A 22,102-nucleotide genomic window follows, 5' to 3' on the forward strand; every position below is an offset into this window, starting at 1 on the left:
GGTCCTATAATAGGGATTATGCGGGCAAAGGAAGGACGGACCAGCTCTGCCTTTTTGGAAGGCATTAAAGAGGTAACATGCTCCTGCAAGAGCAGTAGGAATGTGCTGGGCAAGACAAAGGAAGGACAGCTGAGATAGAGGGGAATAGGAGGGACAAAGGGATAAATACATAAAAAAGTAAGGTGTACCTGAGGAATGGCAACTAGTGGCCGATTTGCAGGGTGCATAGAGGAGAAGAGTAGAAAATGAAGACTGAGCCATATTATCTAACTTCTTATATGTATGGAGTTCTGCTGGTGAATGCTATATTTCACTAATCTTTTTAGTCTCTAGAGGGCTTAAGGAAATGCCTTGTACATACTGGGTACTCAATAAATGCTTGTTGAATAGAATAACTGGCAAACACACAGGCAGGCATGTCGTTTCCAAGATGACAACCACTTTTTATATTAAAGTTTCCTTTTGGTTTTGGGGTTTTCTTTTCCATACACAAAAGACAATCATCAAGATGCCAATAGAGTCCCACTTAATTTCACTTTGTTAATCTCATGTATGTGGCAATTTTATGTCAGTTTAAGTGAAGATTTAAGGATAAAATAAATCCAATGACAGCAAGGTGTTCTGTATGGCTTCATTCTTTCTACTGACTTTTGACAGAAATATTTATTGCAGGCTTGGAAAATCCACCAAATCAAAACTAAATACTATGCATAATAAATCAGCACTCGCATTCTGGGGTGCTTTGGCTTTAAGTGATTCGATTTTTGCAATCATTGTCTTCAACATCAACAGCATGTTTTGGATACTAAGCTAAATGTAAGCCTAGCTCCTTATAAGTTTAGAGGCCAAAGGAAACGACATCAGTGTTAACAAACCCACAGAAAATGCACAAACAAATGTGACCTGGTATTTAAAGAAATAAAATAGGAACATTTGGTTATCAAATTAATCTAGGTAATACCCTCTCTCTGAGGCTCTCGTATCCTCCTCCTGGGGTAAGGAGTGTACAGGTAGGCTATTTTTAAGAACAGGAAGTCTTCCTGGAAATAGCAGGAACTTAGAAGTTCACCCATAAGGGCCTTGGCGGGTCACCCCTCCAAGAGGTCTGGAAGAATTTTCCTCTGTGTTGAAATTAGTCATCAATAATTGGCTTCTCTGCTCACAACTGGCTGGAGATCAGAATGAGTTCAGGATCAAAGACAATGAGCATTAAAGGACTCACTTTTTAGTGGCTCTAACTTCTTTGGTCACTTACCAGTTTCCATCACTGTCATTTGGCTACAGCTCCCTTCTTTCCCCTCCCAAAACTAAATCTATCCGCTCTAGGAAGAAGTGAGGCTCTCTTAGCCTAGGCATAGGGCGTGAACTTGTGGCTCTGAGGTTGGGGACACCGGTGGGGGAGGAGAGGCGAGGAACTTGACCAAGACACTGTTCTCCCCACCCCCACCCCCGCCATTGCTGAGGGGTGAGGGAGGGACATTTCCCAGAAGTTCATTACTGCCAAGAGGAGACCAGTTCTCCGAGTGGAACTGGAAGAGTGGGTTGGGTGTCGGGGGACCGGAAATAAAGAGCGACTCCCAGGGAGTTTGGGGAGAAATGCTCTACAGCACTGCCCAGGAACTAGAGCTGCAGCTCCGGGGACCTTCCCGTCGGCTATGGACCCACACATCCCGGCTTCCGGGTTTGGAAGCGCTCCCTCTCTGCCCCTCCTCGCGCCCGGCTGCGGGGTCTCCGGGCGCATGCGCCGCCGCTCTGGGACTGGCCCAATTTATCCTAAACAACTAATCTAGTCCTACCCCTCCCGCTTGGGGCGTACCATTCGCGTTTTGGGGGGAGGCATCGTGCCTCGGAGTACTCAGAAACCTGCTCCCCTTCTTCAGAGAGGGGGAAGGCAAGTTTGCCTCAGATTTTAAAAGTTCCAAGAATACGAAGGCCTCAGACGTCCGTCGCCGAGTGATAGCCTGACGCTCTCGACTTTGCCCGCAGCCCCGGACTCTGCCTTTGAGGCGCTGAACAAAGTGGCACGCCCGGATCCCAGCTGATCAGCTGCTGGGCTTTGGCGGCGGCTCCCCCGGGCGAGACCATTGTGACTCCTTGGAAGGGGTGCGTGAGGAGGGGAGGGGGCGGAGCGGCCATTGTCCGGTCAGCACAGCCTTCGGGGGAGGGGAGGGTGTTACGGAGTGTGCGGGCCCAAGGCTTCACAGCGGCCGCTGCGACTCCAGAGCCGGCGGGGGCCTCAGGTCCTTCCCCGCGCCGCCACACGGGACATCGCTCTGGCTGGGGAGCGGCGGTGGGCTCTACCAAGGGCGCCGGGTCTCCCTCCTCCCCCGCGGTCCTCGGTTCACCCGCACGCCCCTCCTCCTCAGCTCCCCTCCCACTGCTCGCCGCGCTTCCCCCGGCCCCCCCGTCTCCGCAGGCCGAGTGGTGCGGCCCGCCTCCAGCTGACCGGCCTGGAATCCCGGCTCGGAGCCCCGGACTCGCGCCCGCCCGCGCGCCCGCTCCCTCCCCCTCCCCCCGCCCGGAGCCCCCCGACGCCGCCGCCGCCTCCTTCGAGCGGGGCCCAGGCCCAGCCGCCGCCGCCACCGCTGCCGCCGCCGACCTCCGCCGCCGCCGAGCACCATGGGAGACGCCGGGAGCGAGCGTAGCAAAGCGCCCAGCCTGCCGCCTCGCTGTCCCTGCGGCTTCTGGGGGTAAGTGCCCGGCCGGGTGGGGGCGGGGGCCGGGGTGCGGGCGCCGGGGCTGCCTGGGCAGGCCTCGGGGCCCTGGAGGCCGGAACCCTGGGGGCTGGGCCCTGACCGGGCCTACGGGGAGGGGGCAGGGGCCGCGTCCCGGGGAGGGGTGCCGTGTGGGGAGCTGGGGCTGGGCAGAAAAGGCCCTGCCCGGGGTGCGCTGCCACCCTCTGGGACTCGCCGGCCTGAGGCTCCGGCCGACGGGGGCCGTCCGGGCCACGGGTGAGGGGGGCAGGGCAGTGGGGGAGCGTTGAGGGGGCGGTGTTGGCTCCTCCAGGTGGAGTAGGGGTGCCCCCTTCCTTTGGCATGTGGAGGCCAGCCCTTCCTCCCCGCCTAGGTATGAGTTGGTGCCCAGGCACCAGGAGGGTATTTCCTCTGACTTTTTCACCTCCCCTCCTCCCTGTTCCCCAGAGACTTGCATCATCACTTCCTAAATTATATCCCAGTGCCCCATTTGCTTTTAGGAAGCTGCTCACACGTCACCCATTTGTAAAAATTGAGTCCGGAGCCCAGGCTAGGGTAAAGTCATAAGGCTGTTGAGGTCTCACCTTTATTTAAACATGTTTCAGGAGATCTGTAAAATTTTCTTGTCAACCCAACAAAATCTCGTCAGCCTGGCTTGGGGAATGTGAGAGCCAATTGAGGAAATTGGGTCTCACATTCCCCTCTTTCTCCATATAAATGATAAAAATGTTCACAGTGGGTAGTGTATATTATTACTTGGTCATCTTGTGTCAAGGCAAAAAAAAAAAAAAAAAAAAAAGTGAGGTGGGAACCCTCCCCCCAGGTTAAATTCTCCTTGTAACACTTTGAGTTTCACCGATTGCCACCTGACAGGTGCCTCCGTCATATTACATGACTGTAGTTCTGCAGTAAGGAAACTGGAGACTTTGAAGACCAGCTTTTGGGATTGAGCCCTTTTTGCCCCTTTTTTCTCTCTTTTAAAAAAAGATTCAGTATATTTGGAAGCGCATAGAGGCAGGAAAGAAATGATTGCTTCTGTTGAGGACATCTTGGGAAGAAGTATTGAAGTATTTTCCCTTTGCTAGCTCCCATATTCTAGGAAAGGCTAACGTAGAAATTAAGGCTGTGATTTTGGGATGCTGAGAAAGATTCGAAAGTGTATCTTCAATGTAGATTGCTGTGGAATTTGTCGAATCCAAAGGTTATGATGAAGTAGATCTTCATTTTCTCATCTTTCTGCCTTTCTCAAAAATTTCCCTTTGGAAAGACAGTAGTCAAAAATAAGTTATGGTATTACCAGAAGTCCTAAAGATGGGAAAATATTTTAGGTTTATGGTCTTCCCTTCATTTTGATTTGAAAACAGTAATTGGGTTTTCTGCGAGAGTGCTATCATGGACAATCTAATTCCCACAAGGATCTTAAGTAGGACCCATTATCTCTTTATTACTACATGGGGAAACTGAGACCTAGAGAGGGAGGATAATTTGCCCCTTCACACAGGGAGTGTAGGGTGGAGCTGGTGAGCTCTTTAGAGTGCTTAGTACCATTATGTTTATGACATCAGTCTGCTACCCTGGAAAAATCTGGTGTCACAATGCTCAGATTGTAACTCATTATAAGACATGTGGCCTAAAGAAAGTAGCTGCCAGTGGCAACTAATGCCCAGGATGTATCAGAGGTCTGTTTCCTGGCAACATGTTTATGTCCCTGGAACCATTATCATGAATGGAATCCTTATTGAAAGACTTACATCAAGGCTTAGAAACTAAGGAAATGGAATTCTCTTTACCTTTAGTCAGCAGAGTTATGCTAACGCCAAGAGAGTTTGGTAGTAGCAGAGGGGAAAAGTTGCACTGGTGTTATACTTGACCTATAAGCAATCAGGGCTTCTTTTTTGAAACTGCTAATCTGACACTTTTTATGAACTGCAATTTGCCTAACAGGAGTAGTAAGCAAAAAACTAATATTTTTATGGTCAAAAGTGTTCTTTTTAGTGTGTAGTGTTTTAACTTTTTCTAAGGGTGTTTGTAGACACCTGTGTAGTTTGTATTTTATACCAAAGTGTAACAGAATTGCTGCCTTGTTTCTATCATATCGTAACAGATATTAAACATGTTTTCCCTACTACCACATTCATGTTAGATTCATAAAGTAAACTTAGCATATATTCCACAAATATTTGAGTGCCTTTTATATAAAGTGACAGTTACAATAAATTGTACAGGGTTCTATGGGAGGGGCACCTACCCTAGCTGTGATGGAGGTGGAGGAAGGTAGCCTGGAGGAAGTGACACTTTAGACCTTCAGGAAGAGTACAAGGAGGAGAGAATGGAAATAGAAGAATGTTTCTTTCAGGCAGAGAGAATAGCATACGTGAAGGCCTGGACGTGTGAGAGAGCACTACACATTTGAGAAACAGAAAGTTCGGTGGGTTTATTGGTAGATTGTGAAGGGAGATCAGCTAGAGATAAGGCTGGGGAGGTGAGAAGAATTGGTGGTATAGGGCTCCCATAGGTAATGCTGAGGACTTTGGACTTTTATCCTGAGCACAGGGGGAAGCTACTGAAGAACTTTGAGCAAGGAGTGACATGTGTCTTTAATGTGAAAGATTATTGGTTGATCTTGAGAGTACCCTGGGTATGTGTCATAATTTTGTACATGTGTATGAATGTATGTTTGTGGAGTGTTGCCAAATCCAGACATACAGACCTGTCTGGAGGAGTAATCCTGGCCTACCATAGCGGTGGCATGAACTGGTGTAGTGGCCGGGGAGAACAGAGAAAAGTAGATAGATAGCATTCAGGAGGTATCTTTCTCTTTTTTGCTTTCATGAAAATGAAGATGAGTGTGTTCTCTAAAAAAATTCTTTGCAGCATTGCTCTCTGTGGAACCCGTAGGTCTATGAAGTCAGCTAGCCAGGGCCCACACCCATCCCTTTGCCGAGGAGCCTCTCAGCAGAATGTTCTGGCACTAGCAGACTAAAGGCAGTTCCTTTAGGATTGCTGCTGTCTTCAGTGACTCAGGCTGTGGGACTTGCTGCCCAACATTGTCCAGTCAGGACAGCAATCAGTGGGGCTTGGTTAAGTGGGAGAGCTTTGAGGTCTTTCTTGTGGGAATGCATTTAGAAAGGAGAGTGTCGAGAGGAGTATGCAATTCAAATGTGTTAGTGCTTTAGAACACCTAGTTTCTATATAGTTTTCTCCCTCTTTGTTTATATTGTGTAATTGGGTACAGGTAATTAAGTTATTTTATAGACAGAAAATATTTTCCCTGGGAAACTTTGCTACCTTAGAAATTGTTGAAAATTAACCTTTGTATAAAAGTCGGTAGTTGTTTGTATGGTATATACAATATTTTTAGGATTAAAACAGATTTTTCCCTGAGACATGCACTTAGAACTTTTAGTGTAATGTGAGCATTTTCTTGGCTTATTTTAGGCTTTCAGTAATCAGGCAAAAAATATACTCATTGATAATTGTCACATTTGAAATGAAATAGTTGATTAGTACATTTTCTTTAGTTGAAATATATAAATACATGCAAGCACTTTTAAACTATACAGATATAAGTGGTATTAATATTAGTTGAAGCTGCATTTTAAATTGTTTAGACATTTAAAATGTACTGAGGCACATAGATTCTTCAAAAGTTGTTGAAAGAGCAGACTTAGAATATTACAGAAAGGACATGAAGAATAAGAGGATAAGAACATACACTGTGTATTATAGGATAATAGAAAAGGTAATTAGGATGGAAGAGGGAAGTATTTTTTTAATAATTCTATTAAGTATAAAAATATAATTGCTATTGGTATTTTTCTTTTGCAGTTGGAGACAGTATTTCATGAAATACTATGGAAACCTTGAGAAGTACTATTTCTTTCATAAATAAGCTTAAAATGTAGTAGACACAAATATTCAGTCTGGTATTTAGGAAATAATGAAATATTTAAACATAGGGTTTATCAGGTAAACTATTCATTGTTTTGATGCTTAAAAAAACGAAGCTATTCTGTTCTAACAAATCATGTCATAAAACAAATATTACATGGGTACATTAATTATTATTATTATTATTTTTTTTTGAGATAGAGTCTCGCTTTGTCACCCAGGCTAGAGTGCCATGGTGTCGGCCTAGCTCATAGCAACCTCAAATTCCTAGGCTCAGGCAATCCTGCGTCAGCCTCCCGAGTAGCTGGGACTACAGGCACGTGCCACCATGCCTGGCTAATTTTTTCTATTTTTAGTAAAGATGGGGTCTCGCTCTTGCTCAGGCTGGTCTCGAACTCCTGAGCTCAAGCGATCCTCCTGCATTGGCCTCCCAGAGTGCTAGGATTACAGGGGTGAGCCACCGCACCCGGCCAGGTGTGCATTTTCTTTAGGCAAGTAGATTTTATTAGTATTTCATTTTTGTGATCAATGCTGCTGAAGCATTTTGCCTACAAACTACATCTGCTAGATAAGAGATGTATTTTAAGTAAAGATGGGAGGCAGAGATGGGGATAGGAATAATCTCACAAAATAAATTCCATTCCTGAAATTGTTACTAGTAGAAAGTTGATTGAAAACATAACATGGTTTGTTTTATTCCACTTTATTTTTGGCAATCACAAGATACTGACTAGCTTAAATAGAATCCATGTATTTTTTTTTTCTCTCCAAGCCCAGGCTTTGAGAATTGATGCAGAACTTCATCTCTGTTACTGTCACTGAGTGCATCATCTGGGTAGTATGCTTGGCTTCTAGCTGTGGTGTGTGGACTGCACGCTCATTTTGCTTCTTCAGTCTCAGTCTCCCAATTGGAACTTGTTGCCACACTTCAGCCAGCTTAACCTGGGCTTTCAAGTTCATGTGAACATAGCATAAATCACTAATCAGCAGAATGTTCATTCCAGTGATGTTGCTAATTAGCCGTTGAATATAAGACCCCCTTAAACATTCCTTTAAAAACAAAACAACTTGTTTGTATATCTTTTGTTTTTTTCTGAGACACGGTCTTGCTCTATCACCAGGGCTAGAGTACAGTGGCACGATCATAGTTCATTGCAGCCTCAAACTCCTGGGCTCAAGCAGTTGTCCTGGTCATCCTCCTGAGTATCTGGGGCTACAGACATGCGCCAACATGCCCAGCTAATTTTTAAATTTTTTGTAGAGACAGGGTCTCAGCAAGTTGCCTAGGCTGGTCTCGAACTCCTTGCCTCAAGGGATCCTCCTACCTTGACCTCCCAAAGTGCTGTGATTACAGGTGTGAACCCACTTTGCCTCTTTGAGTATTGTGTGCATCTGAAGATATAACATGATTTAAATTAAGTATTCACTGTCAGTACATTATCTATTTGCCCCATTTTCCTGATTACATTTGGGGTGCCTAGAAAATAGGAAATTTGTTCTTTTAATGTAATGGAACACCGAGATAATTTTTTTTTTTTAAAGGATACATGGTGTTTGTTTCTGTTGGTTTGAGTCAATAGCTTTTCAGAGCTAGGTCCAGGTAGTGTATAGGACATAAGACTCTTTTGGTTTTGTCGTCTTCTCCTCCTCATTCACCGTCTCCCACTGCATCCTTCCTTCAAAAATGAGGAGAATCCAGTACTTTAAATCAAATCATACTGAACAGTTTTGACTGAAAATCTCTTTGTAATCGTTAATGGTATCAAAGTTAACATTAGTTTTCACAATTAACCTTTTTTTAGCTGGAAAAATCAGAGGACTAAGAATCCTTTGAAACAAATAAAGTCCTTAAAAGAAACCAAGAACAGTGTATAAAAGGTTATTTACTCAGAGCAGAGTACTAAGGGGGTTAGAACTGATATCATTTTGATTTTTTAGTAGGTCATAAGGAGTTTGTATCCATGCAAAGTGGTGTCATGTTTTGAAATCCATGATAATTACAGATCGAGATTGAGGTTAAAAATTCTTTTGTCTTACCCAGGCCTGGGATGGGTGGGCTTCATGGCTAAGTGGCTGAGACAGGAATCTGAGCCTAATAAAAAAGTAGGTGCCCCCCCGCCCCAAATTCTTTTCTCTATTTGAAGAAAGGTTAAAGTTGGGATCTCAACAAAGCCATATGTAGAAAGTGACTGACTGTGACCTAATACTAATAGTATAATTTTGATGAAATGCGTAAAAAATCATCTGGGTTCTGCCTTGTTGGACATTGTGGGACTTTGTGTCAGAGTGGTTTGGAAAAGAGGGCCTTCTTTCCAACTGTGTAAATGACACTGATGTTACTCAATTCTACTTGGGGCTTTGAGAAACAGTGATCCTGCTCTGGGCCCTTGTATAATAAGATTACATTGCTGTTGAAATATTTAAAGATAAAAAAATTTCCTATATGTGTAACATGCAGAAAGGGAGGTTAAGGAACTTTATTTAAAGTGTCTAATAACCAGAATCTAACACAGTATTGTGGATTTGTGCTGTCTAGTGTGGTGGCCATTAGCTATAAGTAGCAATTTAAATTCAGATTAATTAAAGTCCAGTTCCTCAGTCACACTAGCTACTTTTAAGTCCTAACTTGCTCAATAACTAGTGTCTCTCCTTTTGGGGGACAAAGATAAAGAACATTTTCATCCTTCCAGAAAGTTCTGTTGTACAGTGCTGTTCTAGAATGTTGATCTGATAGGCAACCAGGATTTTCAGGCCTAGTTTCTTGTGGACTTTTGAGATCCTTTTTTTCTTATAGTCTGAAAAATGAAGGATTTGTCTCATTTAGCTCTAAATTTCTTTCCAGCTCTAACATTTTATTTGCACTGAGAGAAGTGATGCTATTGTTCATCCAGATTCCTGAGAAGTATTCCTTTGGTTGGTTATGAGACTTAAAATTTCACTACAAGTTAGTCTATAATTTGAACATTTTTTTTCATGTTAGCTTTTGAGTCAATCATCTTGGCTCTGAGCACTATTAAACTGGCAACCTCAGAGGCCTGTACAAGGAGAAGGAGGTGTTGATCTAATAGAGAATCAACTTTTTTCTTTTTAGTGAGAGAATTTTTGAAGGTACTCACCTTTTTTAAGGGATTTTGACTTTTGTAGAAGAATATTTGCTTTTACAAATGTAAATCTCATAATGGCAGATTTTTTATACGTGATTAGGGGTACGTGCATTGGATTTTCTGGTAAATTCAAGTCACTATATACAGAGAAGGTGGAGTATATTTGAATATCCAGCAGCAGTGGGCAAAACCAAACTATCTGTGATGGACCAGGCTGAGGGATTGGTACAAGATGATTGAAAATGCTCTGTCATTCACAAGGCCGAAGGCAGAGCTACAAACAGTGCCGGGTACCTGAAGTGTGGCTATAGCTGTTAACCAAAGGAAGGATGATGTACCAGCTAACTGCATCTGTTCATTTAGCTGTACCAGATGTGTCCTGTATCATAGGCAGGCTTGAGTTTGTATCAGGGCAGAAGACTGTCCTGGGAGAGGTCATTGGTGATGCTTGCTAGCACTCCGGCCTTGGGTGGACAAGGGGAGTGGGACCACATCACAGCATTTTGGGTTTCTAGGTTGTGGATACTCTTATTACTGCCTTAGTAATCACCTGGCAGCAATAAGCAATATGTGGATAGTCTTGTTGGTGCTGTGGATTGTCTTAGTCTTATTGCTGCCTTAGTCACCTGGCAAAGAGGGAGGTTGGTGATGTACTTAGGACCTTTCGGGGAGTGTCTTTTCTCATTTCTTTCTGTGGAATTGGAGTGGTGTAGGGTGACAGCTTTTGATGCCTCTTGGACCCTTACACACTGCTGAGTTGAAGTATATTTATATAAAATAATCACACTGTCAGCTGTACTTCCTGGAAAGAGAAGCATTCTGACCAAATACACTTAAAATAGTCAGCTTCTTGGGCCAGTCGCTTGTTTTCTTGTACAAGAAAGCTTTCTGTAAAAGTTTATAGTACCTAACTGGAAGAGTGGAGGCAGGAAGTTGGGGAACACAGAGTGAGTGTGGAGGGCTTTGCTGTCACATTTGTGCTTTCAAAGCTCTTACCTACTCCAGGTCATTTTTTAAAAATTTCAACCCTTTCTAGATTGCCTTATATGGATAGAGGTGCTGGAAAAGTTATCTCCTGAAATGATTTGTGAATGAGATAAATAATGTAGATTGAATAATACAGTCATTCTTAAACTGGTCAGAAGTGTATTACCCAGCAAGAAGTAGTAAAAGATGAACTGGAGGTGGGAGAAGGTATGGTGCATTTCAGAGTGAGTCATTTCTAGATTTGTGATTTCTTGCTTTCTCTGCCTGGGGAGGCATGGATGACATTGTTCTTTTTCTTCTTCACTTGCCACTGAAATCCAGAAAACCAGGTTTCTCAAGTTTTTATATGTTTGCATATGAAACTTTGCCTGTATATACAAAATCTTCACAGTATATGATTTTATAAAACAATAAACTAGATAAAACCTCTAGTTTGCTATTCCCTTTTAACATAACTCAAAGATATGCTACTCATCTTTCAAAGTAGGAGGAGTGTTCTGTGCTGATCAGTAGTAGGATTGTGCCTGTGAATAGCCACTGCATTCCAGCCTGGGCAACATAACAAGACTGGTCTCTTAAAAAAAAAAAAAAAAAAAAAGTAGAGGAATGTTCTTGGATGTTGACGCACAAAAATGCTTGCATATGGGAACTTTTTGGCTTTTTAAAAAAATTCTTTGGTTGATTTGGGAGGACATGTTCATGTAACCTCTGAGGCCTGTATTCCTTATTTCTGCGTATCGGTCAGTGTTAATCTACCCCTGCCTCCTCCCACCAGTGCTGTAGCATTTCCAAGATGTGTTTAAACCGTGCATTTTATTTGTGAGGCTGATCTTTCTCTTCAGTGCATATTGGGTGGGATCTAATCAAGGAACACTTGCTATGACTTAAATGATAAAGCCTTTGCAAATAACATGCAAACTTGAGTGAAAGTGTGGAGTATTGCACTTTGTATACTAGAATCTCTTTAGGGGTTTATAATCTGAGTAATGTCAATATGGATTAATTTAGAAAATGATAGCCACTGTAAATCCTGATCTGTGGAAGTATATGTCCCCACAGATTGCATTTTCTTGCCCTTGGTTTTAAACTAAGATTATATATTCTAATTCAGTAGTTGAAAGCCCCTAAATTTACCCCAATACATTATACATTACCCTACCATTTACATTATAGATAAATTAGAGACTTATATTGTGTATGTTTTTGGTTGGAGCTAGAGATAGGAAGAATGGACTGTTTTGGTTTTGTGTTTAAACTTGGGGTCCATAAAGGTCACTGGACAGGTCTGTCTCAGACACCAGATTTGGAGGTGAGTTGGAAGGGTAAAGACACATACAGAAAGTGGTCAAGGGGGAGACTGGAATATGAGGGGGATGAGGGACACGATGGGGGAAGTGGAGTGGTGGTAATTAGGAATAAAGATGCTTTGTGGCCACCATTGTCTAGTCAAACTATTAATATGAGAGGTGGCCACATCTGTAATGGCTTTTGAGAATCTAATGTGAAAGGTGGATGGGGTTAAAGAAAACATTCTGGTCTTGAAGTATGGGGTGTGAGTCTCTTGGGGTCTTACAGAGAAGTGCTAAAGATCACAAGATGACAGCTGTGGTGCAGATTCCAAACTAAAGTTTAGTGGAAATAGTAACAGCTTTCAGCAAAATTGGTGTTCCATCTGTTAGAACCCCACAGGCTCTTTCTTCTGCTAAGCCCAAAGGCACCTTCTCAGCCAGTTAAAGGATAGTGCTTCATGGTTTCTTTGCAGCAGGCTGTGGAGATTCAACCTCTGTTCTTTCTTTTATTGTTGCTGCCACAATCAGTTTCATTCTTTGGGACTGATTTTTCTTCTCCCCTTTCTGCCCCAAGCCTGGTGAAGAATTCAACAAAGTCTTGCCCATGTTCTGCTTTACTTGCTGTTCTTGGATAAACAACTTGCACAAACCATTCTCTTTTAAAAGATCTTACAATGAATATGTATGGAGAAGTTACATTAAATCTTAACGAATTTAGTAGTAGTGCTTCCTGGGGAATAGGACCTTTCTTACTTGTTGAGAGGCTGGTGAAGGGCCCCCTTTCATCAATCTAAAACTCCTCTAAAGATGAAGAACATGCTGATCTCTTATCTCCAGGAAACCATCTGAGCTTAGTGGCTAGGCATGGGTTTTGGAATCAGAGATCTGGGTTGGAATCAGACACCTGGGTTTTTCTCTCTGCCTCTTTATCTTTAAAAAAAGAATATCTTGGGGGGAGAGTAGAGGGGGTGAGGGATGAAAAATTATCCATGTAGCAGAACTCCACTTATACTTCCTAAATCTATTCAAATAAAAGAAAAATAAAAAAAGAATTATCTGAGATTGTCTTTGAGGTCTAGGGAGCTCTAATGCCTGTCCAGCTGTTGCTATAGTGCCTGGTCATGGAAATTACATTTATTAAGCACTAACTTCTCAACTTGAATGAAGGAGGATTGGTGGCAGATTAATAGATGTGGAAGTATCTTGCCTCATATGGGCAATTTGCATTCTTGATGATCTCCAGATAGATGCCACCTAGTTAGCTAATGAGGTTTCTGTCCAGCCTTTGGCCCTTTTGGCCATTATCCAGAGCCAATCTCTTGTTCAGCAAGCATTTGTTAGCACTCTATTATGTGTCTTGAGCTCTGCTAAGCATGAGCTATCTTGGTTTGGCTTTCAGAAAAATTCACAGTCTAGAAGGGAAGGCAGATCAGTAAACTGACAAAACATTGTTAGGAAAGTGCTATTAGGGATTGTTGAAGGTTCTTGAGAGAACAGTAATGGGGCATCTAATGTGGATGGGCACTGGAGGATGGCTAGGAGGGCTTCTCAGGAGATGGTGCTTGAGCTGGGTATGAAAGATTAGCAGGAGTTAACCATGTGAAGATGGTGAGGAAGGGCTTTCCAGGCAGGGGGAAACAGCTTGTGCAGGTGCACAGAAGAATTGAGAAAGCATACTGATTTCAGAGAATTGAGAATACAATTCAGTACGTTAGCTGCACTGTATGGCAGGAGGCAAGATGAAGCTGGGGAGATGAGCAGGGGCCAGTTATGAAGGTACTTGATTGCTGTGCTGTTGAGTTTAAGGATCAGAAGCAGTTGGTAACCAATTAAAGATTTTAAGCATGGATAACATGATATTTATGTTTCAAAAAAATTACTCTGGCAGCAGTGTGAAGGATGAATTGAAGGGTATAAGCAGAGAGTCCAGAGCATTTAAACCTTTTTTGGGTCATGGATCCCTTTGGCAATCTGGTAAGGTCTGTCGACCCCGTTTCAGAATGATGCATAAAATAAAACACCTGTGATTACAAAGGAAACCAGTTAGATTGAAATGTACTTCTCTTCATGGACCATGGGGGTCTGTGGACCCTAGATGAAGCAACTCTGAGAATGTTCCAGTAGGGGAGCTGAGATTGAATGTAGGCTGAAACCTGGGGCAGTGGGGACTGAAGAGGAGGGATTGAGCAGAGACAGATTGGGTGGTGGGAGATGGTGAGGGCGGTGGTAAAGGAAAAAAGAGGCAGCAGGGTTTTTGACGTGGACCACAGGTTGAAAAGATGATATCAGTCACATATGGTAGGTGTAAAATTTCCACTTACAAACTGGTTAGATTATGAAAGGTTCTTTGTGAATCCATTATTCCTAAGTCCAAAGTGAAATTGTATTAGATTATTAAGTGTGGAATGTCCGATTTTCTTAAGTACTAACTTTGACGTAATATCTCTGACATTTCACTTTAACACTTCTTGGTGTTTTTTTTTTTTGTGAAGGTACATCCTCATTCTTTCAAACGCACATTTTGGCTTGTGATTATCTTTCACATTTTCTTCTTAGAGCAATTTCTCTGAAACCATGGATAAGCCAAAAATTCATGTCATTTTTGAATATGAGTTCTGTTGTGGAACTGATGCAGCACAGAGAGCTCAAAATATCAATGAAGTGTTTGGGAAGGATGTGGCTGATGAACACACAGTAGGTCGATGGTTTGAGAAGTTCTGTTCTAGTGATTTTAATCTTGAAAATGAGTGATGTGGATGATTTGAGACCAAGGTGGTGAGCTGAAAGCTGTAGTGGAAGCCAATCCATCTCAACCTATGTGTGAAGTAGCAGCAAGGTTTGATGTTGCTATTCCAATAATATTGGACCATTGGAAACAAATGGGCAAGGTAAAGAAGCTGGATAGATGGGTACCGCATGAAGTACATGACCATCAGCAGAGAGAGCGTCTGGAAGCTTGCTTTTCTTTGCTGTCACGACATAAAGGTGAACCATTTCTACACTGTGTGGTGAAAAATGGATTCTTTTTGACAATCGCAAGTGTTTGGCACAATGGTTGGGTAAAGATGAAGTGCCGAAACACAGTTCAAAACTGAATAGTCATAAAAAAAAGGTAATTGTGTGTCCAGCGATGGTATTACCCACTACAGCTTCATGAAACCTGGTCAGTCAATTACAGCACATGTCTGCTGCAGCTAGCTGGACAAAATGATGAGGATGCTTGTGATTAAGCATCTGAGACTGGTCAATAGAGACAGGCCAGTCCTCTTGCAAGACCACATGTCACACAAACAACTCTGCTCAAACTACAGAAGCTAGACTTGGAAACTCCCTTGTCATCCACCATATTCACCAGACCTAGCACCGACTGATTACCACTTGTTCCAGGCTTTGGACCACTTCTTGCAAGGAAGAATATTCAGTTCTCAACAAGCTGTGGAAAACGCCTTTTGTGATTTGATCACCACTCACTCTCTAGGCTTCTTTGCTGCTGGCATAAACAAGCTACTGTTAAGATGGCAAAACCGTGTCGATAGTTTAAGTACATGATTTGATTAATTGTACTGTTTCTTGTTTGAGATATAGTAAACTAAACTTTTGATTTGAAATCAGACATTTCATATTTAATAGAAGTAACCAGTAGTGCCATCTGTCAGTGGTATGTGGAGTTTTGTTTGGTAGAAGAAAGTTTATATTTTGGAAGATCTCAAGGTTAAATGATTCTATACTGGAAGATGATAAGTGGATTGTGGGGAGAGTTGATTAATTTTAGACAGATTGAGTTTATTTTTTGCTGAATGAGCATGTCAGTGTACTTTTATCTTTTTAAAATGTAAACTTTTTTATTGAAGTATAACATAAATAGTGAAAAATGCATAAATCAAATGAATTTTCACAATGTGAATAATTTATGTAACCAGCACCCCTACATTGTGGTTTTAATTTGCATTTCTCCGATGACTAATGAACTTGAACACCTTTCTTTTTTGGCCATTTGGCTAACCTTTGTTGTGAGGTGCCTGTTCAAGCCTTTTGCTCATTTTTCTATTTGCTCATCTGCTTTTTTCTTATTCATTTGTACGAGTTCTTAATGTATTCTGGATAGGAATCCTTTTTCATATGGCATGTAAATGTACTTGCATAGTTTTATAGTATTTTAAATCCTTTTTTTAATTAGAAAAGGAATGTATTCATATGGTAAAAATGTAAACACCACAAGTGGTTTTATTATGAAAGGGCTGTCTCCCTCCTACCCTTAATCCCTTAGTGGGAGACCATACCCTTAGTCCCACTTTCTAGCAAGAATCATGGTCAAATTTTTTAGAGTATCATTCCAGAAGTTTCCTGCATGTGCACTGCATTTATGCTTTTTCTAACACAAATAGTAACATACTACACACTATTCTCTACTTTCCTTTTTTCACTTAGTATATCTTAGAATTTTTGCCAAATCAGCATATTCATTTCTAGATTATTTTGTTTGTTTGTTTATTATTTTTTTGAGACAGAGTCTCACTCTGTTGCCTGGGCTAGAGTGCCATGGCGTCAGCCTAGCTCACAACAACCTCAAACTCCCTGGCTCAAGCAATCCTTGTGCCTCAGCCTTCCAAGTAGCTGGGACTACAGGCATGTGCCACCATGCCCGGCTAATTTTTTTCTATATATATTTTTAGCTGTCCAGATCATTTCTTTCTATTTTTTTCTTTTTTTTTTTTTTTAGTAGAGACGGCGTCTCGCTCTTGCTCAGGCTGATCTTGAATTTCTGACCTTGAGCGATCCTCCCACCTCGGCCTCCCAGAGTGCTAAGATTACAGGCGTGACCCACCATGCCTGGCCTCTAGATTCTTTTAAATGGCAAGATAGTATTTCAGTAGATTTTATTAACCAGGTTACCTGCTCCTGTCTTGATGGATATTATTATGCTATAAAAATGGTGTTGTGTATGTTGAATTTTAGAGCTTGTGGGCCATCTAAGTATGGAAATGCCTTGGGTGCCTGAAGTTTAGGTAAGAGGATGAGCTACATCATTTAGGGTGACATGAGTGCATAGGTCATAGCTGAAGCCAAGGGAACAGATAGGGTCACACAGGAAATACTGTAAGACCAGTGGTTCTAGCATTTCTAGCATTTTTCAGATAGTCTGAAAATCTTATTTTGTTGCATGTTATTTTCTATAAACATTATTTCACTATATAACTGCTATATTGTGATTTTAGGGCATTTTAAGCATTTTAGCATTTGAACTGTGTAATCAAAGACAGTTGGGTCATTTTAATTTATAGAGGGGCTCTTATTAAAGTAATATAGAGTGCATGGTGGCTCACGCCTGTAATCCTGGCACTCTGGGAGGCCAAAGTGGGAGGATCGCTTGAGCTCAGGAGTTTGAGACCAGCCTGAGCAAGAGTGAGACCCCGTCTCTACAAAAAATGAAAAACGTTAGCTGGGCATGGTGGCACATGCCTGTAGTCACAGCTACTCAGGAGGCTGAGGCAGGAGGATCACTTGAGCACTCCATACTCCAATTCTGGGCTGCCTTGTCAATCCCCATATTGTAAACAGCAGTGTATCAAAATAGCTTCAACCTCAAAAGCCCGTCCAGGGATATTCTAGAATAAAGCAACACACTGTAATATGGAAAAACCTTGAAAACCAGACTTTTCTAGAGCAACTACATTATTTTGTATTCCCAGCAGCAATGCATGAGGGTTCCAATTTCTCCATATCTTTGCCAACGTTTGTCATTGCTCATCTTTTTGCTTATAGCCATCCTGGGGGTGGGAAGTGGTATCTCATTGTGTTTTGATTTGCATTTCTCTAATAACTAATGATGTTGAGCATGTTTTCATATGCCTGTTGGCCATTTGTGTATCTTCTTTGAGAAATGTCTATTTAAATACTTTGCAAAATTTTAAATTGGTTTGTATGTTTTAATATTGTTGAGTTGTGAAAGTTCTTTATGTATATATTCTGGATACTAGTTCCATATCAGATATATGATTTGCAGATATTTTCTGCCGTTCTATAGGTTGTTTTTTCACATTTTTTGGGATGTGTTCTTTAAAGCACAACGATTTTTAATTTTGATGAAGTCTGATTTGTCTTTTTTTTTTTTTGGTTGCCAGTAGTGTCATATCTAAGAAAATGTTTTATAATCCAAAGTCATGAAGATTTACACTATGTTTTTTCTAATAGTTTTATGGTTTTAGCTCTTCCTTTACATTTAAGTTGTTGGTCCATTTTGAGTTAATTTTTGTATGAGGTGTGAGATAGGGTTCCAACTTCATTCTTTGGTAGTTTTCTACTTGTCCCCACACCATTTGTTGAAAAAATTATTCTTTCTCCTTGAATTATCTTGGTACCCTTCACAAATATCAGCTAACCATAAATATAAGAGTTTATTTCTGGACTTTCAGTTTTATTCCGTTGACCTATGATGTCTGCCTTTATGCCAGTGTCACCGTCTTCAATGCTAACTTTGTAGTAGGTTTTGAAATCAAGAAGCATGTGGCCAGGAGTAGTGGCTCATGCCTGTAATCCTAGCACTCTAGGAGGTTGAGGCGGGAGGATTGCTTGAGCCAGTTCAAGACCAGCCTGAGCAAGAGCAAGACCCCTGTCTTCTACAAAAAAATAGAAAAATTAGCTGGGTGTGGTGGCATGTGCCTGTAGTCCCAGCTGCTCAGGAGGTTGAGGCAGGAGGATCCCTTGAGCTCAGGGGTTTGACACCAATGCACTCTAGCCAGGGCGACAGAGGGATACTCTGTCTCAAAAAAAAAAAAAAAAAAAAAAAGCATGTGAGTTCTCTAGCTTCATTCTCTTTATCAAGATTGTTTTGGCTATTTTATGTATGAATTTTACGATCAGCTTGTCATTTTCGGCCAAGAAACCAGCTTGGAGTTTGATAGGGATTGCATTGCATTTTGATTAAATTGGGAAGTGTTTCCATGTTAACTATATTTAGTTTTCCTATCCTTGAACATGGCATATCTTCATTTATCTATGTTTTCAGTTTTTTTTCAACAGCATTTTGTAGTTTTCATTGGACATGCCTTGCACTTCTTTTTAAAATGTATAGTTACAGTATTTTATTTATTTTGATACTATTATCAGTTTTTTCATTTCATTTTCAGATTATTCACTGATAGTAAATAGAAATACAATTGATTTTTGTGTATTGATCTTGTATCCCACCACCTTGCTGAACTTGTTTGCTCCAGTACTTTTTTGGTAAATTCCGTATTAGTGTTTTCTATATATAAAATCAAGTAATTTGTAAATAGGGATAGTTTTACTTCTTCCTCTCTAATCTGGATGCCTTTTATTTCTTGCTTAATTTCCCTGGCTAGAACCTCCAATGTAGGGTTGACTTGACATGATGAGAGCGGATATCCTTGTCCTGTTCCTGATCTTATTGGGAAAGCTTTCAGTCTTTTACCATTAAGTAATGATGGTAATGGTGGGTTTTTCACAGATACTTTTTTATTAGGTTAAAGAAGTTCTCTTCTATCCTTAGTTTGTTGAGGTTTTTTGGTTTTTTTTTTTTTTCCTTCATTTGTCAAATGCTTTTTCTGTGCCTATTGAGATGGTTATATGGTTTTTGTCCTTTAATCTGTCAATATATGATCTATCCCTTTGGTTGGATTTTGGATGCTAAACCAATCTTGCATTCCTGGGATAAATCTCACTTGATCATGGTGGATAATCTATTTTATAAGTTGCTGGATTTGGTTTGCCAGTATTTTATTGAGGATTTTTTGTGTCTGTGTTTTTCTTTTTTTCTTTTTTTTTCCTTTTTGTGATGTCTTTGGTTTAGGTGTCAGGTAACACTGAACTCATAGATTGAGTTGGGATTTCTTTCCTCCTCTTCTACTTTTGTGGAAGAGTTTGTGAAGAACTAGAGTGGGGGGATGCGAGAGGTTGGTTAAAGGGTACAAAATTACATGCTAGATAGGAGGATTAAGTTCTAGTGTTATATAGCAATGCGGGGTGACTATAGTTAACCATAATTCATTACATAGTTTCAGATAGCTAAAGGACAAGATTTTGAATGTTGCCAGTACAAAGAAGTTGATGTTTTAGATGATGGATATGCTAGTTACCCTGATTTGATTATTACATATTGTATGTATTGAAATATCACTATGTGCCACATAAATATGTACAATTATGTGTCAAATTTAAAATTTAAAAAATATTTAAGAAAGGACTTGGTATTAATTCTTTTTTAAGTGTTTGGTAGAATTAACCAGTGAAATCATCTGTGCTTTGGCTTTTCTAAATTACTTATTTGATCTCTTTACTGGTAGTAGGTCTGTTCAGATTTTCTAGTTTTTCTTGTCAGTTTCAGTTTGTCTTTCATCTAATTTTTTGACATGCAGTTTGTGTATAGTTTTCCCATTTATTTATTTATGTGTAAGGTTAGTAGTGATGTCTCTTTTTTCATTACTGAGTTTAGTATTTTGAATTTTCTGTTTTTTCTTGGTGAATCCAGTTAAAAGTTTGCCAGTTTTGTTGATTTTTTTTCGAAGAACCAACTTTTTATGTTATCTATTTTATGTATTGTTTTTCTATTCTCTATATCATTAATTTTTTCTCACATCTTTATTACCTTTTTCTTGCTGCTTGCTTTTGGTTTAGTTTACCCTTTTCTTATGTCTTAAGGTAGAAGATTAGTTTATTGATTTGAGATCCTCCCTTTTTTAAAATTAGGCTTTTACAGATAAAAATTTTCTTCTAAACACCGCTTTAACTGAATCCTGTACCTTTTGGTATATTGTTTTCATTTTTCATTCATCTTAGGGTATTCTTAAATTGCCTTTGTGATTTTATCTTTGCCACAGTCTTTTTTAAAGAAAGTGTCAGAGCAAATATGTATTGCTACTGGAAGTAGTAATAATTGCTACCATTTACTGGGTGCCAGTCACTTTGTATGTGTTGTTTCCCTAATCCTCATAGGAATTGTATGCTTGGTGAAATAGTGGTTTCCTGTTTTATAGACAAGGGCACTATGGCTTAGTTAATTGCCCAAGGTTTTACATAGCAAGTCAATGGCAGAACTGATTCTTCAGAGCTTGTATTTTGTTCACTAAGGTATATTTCAACTCTAAACTACTTGGAAATAGTGGGTCCTTTAAATAGAAGGTTAAATATATTCTTTTCATAACAGGTGGCTGGACTGCATTTCATACTTGCCATGTTCTGTTCATACATGGAATGTCATTCTTTCTTCCATTTAAACATTGAGATTTAAATTCTGCCCCCTCCCCAAACTTAAAGGACTTTGGCTGGGTTGGTAGTTTAAATGTATTTTATGGGAGCTTTGCTGAGTCAAAGTACATCTTTAGATGGTATATTTTGTATTCAGATTGTTTCTTTTTTTTTTTTTGAGACAGAGTCTCACTGTGTTGTCCGAGGCCGCCCGGGTAGTGTGCCTTGGCATGATGATGGCTCACAACAACCTTAAACTCCTCCTGGGCTCAAGTGGTTCTCCTTCCTCAGTCTCCCGAGTAGCTGGGACTGTGGGCGCATGCCACCACACCCGCCTAAAGTTTTTCCTATTTTTTGTTGAGACAGGGTCTCGCTCTTGTTTCATGTTGGTCTTGAGCTCCTGACCTCAAGCAATCCTCCCACCTCTGCCTCCCAAAGTGCTAGCTAGGATCTATATAGGCATAAACCACCACATCTGTTCTGTATTGAGATTCTGATGTGAAAGATGACTTGTGTCCACAGTTTGTTAAATCTTGTTTTAAATGGGCTGTTGCTATGCTGTTTAAGAGCAATTGTTTAAGTGTTTTCATGTTAATTTTTTATTTTTCTGTACAGCTGAATTGCTTTTGGGCCAGTGAAAATAGCTTATGTTGACCTTTTGAAAAATTGGCCAAAGGAATTAGCATGCGTTTCATGTTTCATTCCAGATTCCTGTTATCATAAAGTAGTATAAAAGATGTAACATTTTTGTGTCCTTTACAGTTTATAATGATGTTGAACACTTCATAAATAATCAGTAAATACTGAATAATGAAGGCCTTGGTATAAGTTTTGATCGGTCCTCTTCTTCTCCTGTTTTGTTTTTTCTGCTCAGAGTGTGTGGTGATTGTAAACTTTGAGCTAGAGTTTTAGGCTCAAACTAAACTTTTTTTTT

At 40.7% G+C, this 22,102-nt stretch overlaps 1 protein-coding gene across 2 annotated transcripts in view; it reads left to right on the forward strand.

Annotated features, from left to right (window-relative positions):
• Positions 1 to 2,575: 2,575 nt before the first annotated feature.
• ZFAND3 (zinc finger AN1-type containing 3) overlaps positions 2,576 to 22,102 on the forward strand; it is a 318,007-nt gene continuing 298,480 nt past the window's right edge. For both annotated transcript variants that reach the window (XM_069487318.1, XM_069487319.1), the window contains exon 1: positions 2,576 to 2,690. In XM_069487318.1, the coding sequence (XP_069343419.1) occupies positions 2,620 to 2,690 (71 nt within the window). In that variant the 5' untranslated portion in view covers positions 2,576 to 2,619. The remainder of the gene's footprint in view (positions 2,691 to 22,102) is intronic.

This window comes from Eulemur rufifrons, chromosome 15, assembly GCF_041146395.1.
Source record: "Eulemur rufifrons isolate Redbay chromosome 15, OSU_ERuf_1, whole genome shotgun sequence".
NCBI lineage: Eukaryota > Metazoa > Chordata > Mammalia > Primates > Lemuridae > Eulemur > Eulemur rufifrons.